This window comes from Lytechinus variegatus, chromosome 14, assembly GCF_018143015.1.
Source record: "Lytechinus variegatus isolate NC3 chromosome 14, Lvar_3.0, whole genome shotgun sequence".
In the NCBI taxonomy this organism is placed as follows: domain Eukaryota; kingdom Metazoa; phylum Echinodermata; class Echinoidea; order Temnopleuroida; family Toxopneustidae; genus Lytechinus; species Lytechinus variegatus.
In genome coordinates, this window is record NC_054753.1 from 17,835,029 (window position 1) to 17,842,679 (window position 7,651).

Here is a 7,651-nt window from a genome sequence, read left to right on the forward strand (position 1 = left end):
CTTTTTTTTGCTTGTCAAATTGACATCAGCACCCCCAGTCAAAAATCCTTCCCAGGGCCTTGTGAAATAATATGTGTCAAAATATATCTGGGGTACAAAGTATAGTAAACTATCCACCTTCTAAACGTAACAATAATCGGAATGTGGGATTTTTTTATGAATTGCATTTTAGGTAAATCATGGGAAGCAAGATAAGTGATGTTTGTAAGGAATTGAGATGCCAGGACCTCACCTCGTGCGGTATAAAATGGGCATCTTTCATTCGAAATAGAAGAAAATCCATCGATGGCACTCGGAAAGGTCATGTTGCCAAGCTGAGCAGAAGAACAGAATTCTAAAAGAAAAAAAAAGAAGTAGAAGTGTGATTGAAAAGAGTGTAGTTTGTTACAACCACAAATTCTGCTACCCCTTCTAATACAGTTACAGATAGGGCTGTATAATTATTACGTCTTATACTCGATTATATTGACAGTGCTATCAATAACAAAATCAAAATTATCCTTGACAATTATACCATTGATGGATACAGGTATGTTCAAGTTCAAGTTTTATTTTCCATTTCCCTTATCAACATTATAAGCAAATACAAATCAAACATAAATTATAAATATAAACAAATACAAATGAAATATGATAACAATGATTACAAATCAATAAAGATCCAAAACATTTGTAAAATAGTTTTTACAGAATCTGAAATGGAAAGGTGTCAGAATCGTCACCTTTGGGGTGGGGGCAAAAGGAGATGGCCGACTTTAATTTTCCAGTGAGGAAAAATTGGCATGGCAAATAAAGAGAAATAGAAACATTTGGAGCAAAACATTCTTAGAAAATCCAAACTAAGATGAAAAAAAACTAAGATAACTCTTTATCATTAGAAGTTGCAAGGTAAAGGTAGGATTCTGAGACTACGACAGCTCGAAACCTTGGATATAAGTGAACCTTGGACATACGTGAAGAAGCTTGTCTTTCAAAATGTGTAGGGTAACTCTTTGCTATATTCAGTCATGCTCACCCGGGCAATCAAACTCGTCTGTAAACTGAGATGAACAGGTTAACTCTCTATCATCAGAAGCTGCACGGTATAGGTAGGACTCGGAGACTCCCTCATAGCCGGATACAACAGCTCGAAACCTTGGATACACTCGCTGGCCGTCAGGAAGTGTGACATCACGACTCCTTACAGAATAAGACCCAGGAGCGATTTCAGACCATCTAGTGCACATCCTCGACCCACTTCCTATCTCCAACGAATATTCCTCTATCACGCTTGGCTGTTTGGGTGATTTAACAAAGGATATATCATATTAAGATATTAGTGAAGATTTATTCATATTTCTGTACAAACATTAGATATTTATTTCATTCATCAATGACGTGCTTCACTAGGACTTTAGTAATTTAAAGTATTATGTTCATATGAAAATATATTCACATTGGGTTCATAACCAAGGTCAAAAGCAATCAAGAAAATAATTGTTATGGTTATCATGACCAAATATATTCAAATAAATTAAGATGTTTACAATTTTGATACATGCATTAATTTTCTTAATTGTTTGTATTTGGGTGTATTCAAACTGTAAACTACTCAAAGAAACTGGAATACTTGCTTCAGAAACACAATACATCCACACTAAAATGTATCTTACTTATCTTAATATATTCGTTTCCATTAGTTGTCTGGGCACGGATGCTATTCACATTTATCTGTGATTCCTACCTGAATATCTTCACCGTTCCTCGACAGAGATACGCTGTTCACATATTCACAGTCCGTGGTGATTTCCAGATAGGTGGTATTGATTGTCGACATGTTGCTTTGAAAACGGTGGACTGGAAAGAACGCCTCTGAGACGAATTGTTCGTTCGGTACAACGCGACTCATCGAGGGGTCTCCCTTTCCATCTATTCGAGTGCCTTTCGAGTACTGCATGATAGATATCGGGTTGTTGGAAGTTAGGAACTTCATTTCCTGTGTAGTTACATCGATGGTGTCATATTCTCCCATTGAAAGCTCGAGGTTAAGGACTCCGATTGATACCCTGGTGTTGTCTCTGCCGGCTACAACCTGCAGGAGGTAGCCAGAAGGTCTTCCCGCAATGGGGCTTACGACGAACACCTTCCCCCATGACTTGAAGGGAGCCAACTGCTCCGCTAGGTGATCACACGCCCCGACCTCCTGGGGAACATCGGCACACTTTGAACCTGCTGACACGAGGATGGACGCATTCGAAAGGATTCGCGATCCCGTTATGTTGGTGAAAGGAGGGAGCAGTTGAATGGACTCGAACGGGAGGAGGGTGTGACGGAATATATCACCAAAGTGCGAGGTAGCATTCTGGAAGGTTATCGTGGAAGTCAAATGGATTTCGATGGAAGCTACCCCATCCAGGGATGAGATCTCCAAGATGCCACTGAACAGGGGATGTGAGCCCCTCTCTCGGGATATCAGCGATACAAAGTATTCATCCCCTGCATATTTCATCGGCATCGCAGTGTATATGTCAGAGGTAAACGGCGCCATGTTGTAGACAAGAACGGCGATGTCCATATCCGATCTCACCAATACCGTGTTGATTGGACCCGCTGTGTTCTGGTGGATCAAGGAAGAGCTTGTAGGAAAATTGTAAGGTCCAGCACCAGGTGAAAGCAAGGCGGAGTGGTCCAGCTCTTCTCGGCCGGGAACAGAGATTTGAACCTCGGTCTCCCCGTCGATAGCTTCAATCAACATTCCGACCGTTTCATCTTCAAAATGGTAGTTTGGCATTGGAGCGAAGAGGAACACTTTGCCACTGATTCCTCGTGTTCTCGTCAATGCCAAAATTCCTTCAGATGAAAACAAACATTTATTTATTATTCATAATTACAACGTACAATAAAAGACTCTATCAAATGGACTATCGATGTAGTGCAGGAGTAAACTTCATACAAACATTTTCACGTATGCTTCTGTGTTTCTTTTTTCGGATTCAATTGTGGCTAGTCTTTTCAACATTTTAGGTCGATAGTTTGGAAATTTAAAAGTTTGAACATGACATCCTGTCGAAATGCTCCTATTATAAATTTAGTTTAATTGGTGTATGGTTTAAAGAAGGAACAGTATTATTTCAAAATTTGTAAAAATGCAATTTCCTGTTAAAGCGTGATGATATTCTTCCCGCAACTAAAATAGCATTACAACGTCAATATAAAAGCTTACACGACCCCACCCTTAGCCTCCCCACCCCTCCCCATAAGAAAACGATGATGTAATACATAGCTTGCGGCAAATTAGGTAGATTAAAGTTATTTTCATTGGTGCACAGATAATGTACACCCCAACCATAAAAAGAAGAAAAATGAAAAGAAATTGAAACGGAAACCGAGAAGGGTGAAATATGAAGTCATTTCTGGATATTACACGAAATATGTCACAAAAGTTATATTTTCTTTTTAAACAGGTTATATTTTGCTTTTTTTAATACTCAGTTTGCCCAGTCGCCATGCATTATTAAGAATTTTCCCCTAAAAATCATTCTGCTCTCCTTATTGTGATACTAAGACCTTGATGAAAACAATTTACAATGATGTTGTGCTTTCCTGAATGAATAAATTTCAATAAACAAAAATACACAAACGAATAATTGTCATGAATATAGATTTTAGTATTCAAACAATCTCTTTGCAAACATCATTCAATGTACCTGGTGTGTAGACCAAGATGCTGAAACATGCAATGAATATTGTCCAATCCATCTGTGTATGACAAGGAAAAAAAACATGAAAAGTAGAGCGTTGTGGCCCAGTGGATTAGTCTCCCGACTTTGAAACAGAGGGTAGTGGGTTCGAATCTCAGCCATGGCTTAGTTTCCTTCAGAAAGATCCACGTTGTGAGAGGTGAAATAATGTCTTCAATCCTTAAAATGGGGTTCGCTGTAATTGATTACAGCCACCAAGCTAAAGCCAGCTAATAATATCCAAGTCCTTTAATAGGAAGCACGATGTGCGCTAGACAATTAGGACTGTTTATTAAGATTATTATCATCATTAATATGAAGCATGTGTCATGGCCAAATTTCTACTCATAACAGTATAATTTTAACTCAGTGTTTGTCAAACTATATGTATAACGTTGTAACTGACTATTCTTGCATCAGAATTAAACTTACATTGTCATAAAGTCTACCTCTGAGTATTATACCGTTGACTGGTTATTACTTACTTTCCCACACAGTTCTTTTGAATAATGAGCACCAACATAAGATAAAACAAAGTCAAACTATAAAGAATCAGATCAAGCAACGACTCAGTGAAATGTGTAAGTAATAACTTACAATGTGAAATTTGTACCCAGAAACTAGGAGATTACGTTAAATCGCTGTACGCATCTAGTTCTTACCGATTCCTTCGGCGTCATCATCTACCGGTCTGTGGGCTCTAAAGTCTGGTGTCAAAAACTGTTCATAAGATCTAACATATTTCACTTACATTGCCCTTTTGCAAATGTGATTGTGTTCAAGAATCGAATCAAAACCCTTCTTAGATGTTACGAGGTCATTTGCCTGTCTTTATGCATGAACAAGTATTTAATTGTGTTTATGTCAGATTATTTTTTGTCTAATTTTATTTATCTTTATTTTATTTGTCAATAAAAGTTTAATGCCAATAAAATGAAAATTCCAAAAGACCAATAAAATGAACAATAAAATGAGTCTTACAATACAAAGTACGCGATATAAAAATTGGTCATGGAACTTTATTTCTTGCTGAGGCGCATAAGGGCATACAATTCGTAATGCACTATAAAAGAAACAAGTGTTATTTTCGCTTATGTCGAGTTTACTGCAAGTATATACGGCAAACCAATGTGTTAGTATATGCTGAATTTACTTACTAACATAAATTCAAAAGGTATGCATATACACCTGGTCTTGTGGTCGTTTTCTACGACTACAAGATACATGCATGATGTTTTTCTCAGTGCTTCAGAAATCACAGCGCCCATGCATTACAATTGAGCTTTGGATGCTGACAGTATTACGTGAGGGGACAAAAATCAATGATAAAACGATAAAACGTCGAGTAAGATTTATTATTATTATCTATATCTCTCTGACGCTTTTCGTTATATTGCAAAGTGAGCTCATCGGTTTCCTGTTACTACATTGATAAAACAATCTCTTTTGGAAAAATGACAAATTGTAATTGGTAAAAGATGCTAATGAAAGAAAAAACACTTTCATGAATAAATACCAAAGATATGAAGAAGGCTATTTCAAACATAATAGTTTTAAACATTATTATCAATTTTTTTGTACAAGTTAAAGGCTACATTGCGAAAAAGGTGTGATTTCGATGTTAATTGTGTTTTGATGTCCAACCCTAGACAAAACAAAACAAGCAGTAATACTTTTTATTATTATTATTACTATTATCATTATCATTATTATTATTATCATCATCAACATTTTTATGAATATCACCTTTATTCTTTGGTATACAATAATGAACAAAAGCGAATCAGTATAATTGATCAATCTGCCAATCGAAAACAAAGCATTCGATTAATTCAAAATTAAATTAAGCGATCAATTGGTTGATCAACTAATTGATGAATTGATAAATTAATCATACATATCCACATTTCACCGTCTTAATCATTATCATCAACATCACTATCATCATCATCGCCATTATCATCACCACCACTTTCATCACCATTATCCTGATCATAATCATCACCATCATCGATATCATCATCATCATCACCACCACCACTATCATCATCATAACCACCACTATCATCATCATCATTATCATCACCATCATCATCATCATCACCACCACTTTCATCACCATTATCCTCATCATAATCATCACCATCATCGATATCATCATCATCACCACCACCACTATCATCATCATAACCACCACTATCATCATCATCATTATCATCACCATCATCATCATCATCACCATTATCCATGCCTCGTGCGCGGATCGCACCCTATGCCGATGCATTAACATGAAGGTATTCAGATCTAAAGAAGATGGGGAAAGTGATCATCATAATTTTCCTTTCATTTTCCGTTCGTTTTCTTGACTGCTTGTAATATTTTTTCTTCACTGGTAGGGAAAGAGTGTTCCAATCAAGCACATTATGCCTGATACAACCTAAAGATGCTATCACTGGAAATCATAGATTAAGATTTGTTTATTTAATTCCCTGATGTATTTTCAATATAAATAAATGAAATAAAAATCAATGCTCAGTGTCAATTTAAAGGAAATTCGGTAAAAGCAAATAATGTTTTTTTCACTCAAAACAATAAAAAATAAAGACATTACCACATTTTATTACATTTTATTTCATCATTATATTTCATCATTCTGGTAATTTGGGCATAAATCAACCGTTGTCAAGGAAGCTATTCTCTACACAACTCTTATCTCGAAATAAATATGACATTAAATTCTTCAATGACCTTAACTCCCATTGTATTGTATTATAAAACATTTATATATGACTTAACCAGATCTTTTAAGCATAAAAATCTAATAGGAATTTCAAATGCGAATTATTTTTGTTTACTAGCTTTCAATATTGTATCTGCTCTTTATTTCTTGAACAAATAATTCAAACTCCTATGCGTTTTATTATTCATATTGCAGTGTCTCTAGTGACGTATATGTTATTATACAAAATGTTCTTAATTCTGATATACATTAAGGGTATCCTCTTCTATCGTATAAGCCCCATTTAGCAAGTCCGTTGAAATGCTGCTCCAACCTGCTGCGAAGTTAGATCTGAAGTAAAATGTGCCTCGTAATGTATTTAATAAAGACCTTCTTTATTCTTGGTGATAAGATCCATCTTCTAATTTAACGAAATGTAACTCATCAAATTGTATCTCGCCTCTGGGCAGTTTGATTGTTACTTGGGCAGAAAGCGTTACTCTGTCAATAATCTTTCACAATTTAACACTGACACTTTGTTCACTGTTATCCTATATTTGTTCTTTGTCATCAATACCCATTTTCTTCATGCCAAAGTAACAGATAAATAAAGAGACATGAATAGTTAAAGTCCCCAAAATAAGAAAAACTTAAAGGAAGGCTCCGGGCTGGGAATTAATAATATGATTTAAGCAGACAAATAAAACACTAAAAATTTGATCAAAATCGGACAACGAATGACAAAGTTATGGCCTTTTAAAGATTTACATTATTTCGGTGAAACAGGTCATGTCTTTATGAATATTCAATGAGCAAATTGATGATGTTACATCAGCGCTTGTTCTTTTGTATTTTATTATATGAAATAATGTATATTCACCAAGAACTGACCATCTTGGATTGACAACTGATTTAGTGCATTAGATATTTATAGGCATTGCTGCAACTAATTTCATTATAGAGGAGACATAATTATTCACTTATGAATGAAACAATTATTATTTCATGTCTTAACATAAGAAAAAGGAAAGTGGGATATGACATCATCAACCCACCTAATGAATATTCATGATGACGTGCATATACCTATTTTCACAAATAATGCTTAACTTTAAAATTCAATAACTTCGCTATTTGTTATCAGATTTTGATGAAATTTTCAACATTTTGCTTTGCGACTTTTACTCTATTTATTTAGATATACATATTTTCA

At 35.3% G+C, this 7,651-nt stretch overlaps 1 protein-coding gene across 1 annotated transcript; it reads right to left on the reverse strand.

Annotated features, from left to right (window-relative positions):
• Positions 1-1,001: 1,001 nt before the first annotated feature.
• On the reverse strand, positions 1,002-2,774 carry LOC121427960. Its single transcript, XM_041624538.1, has 2 exons — positions 1,724-2,774; positions 1,002-1,274 (listed from the first exon to the last, which is right to left on the reverse strand). The coding sequence occupies exons 1-2, from the start codon at positions 2,768-2,770 to the stop codon at positions 1,002-1,004; spliced, it is 1,320 nt and encodes a 439-aa protein (XP_041480472.1). The 5' UTR covers positions 2,771-2,774.
• Positions 2,775-7,651: the final 4,877 nt, after the last annotated feature.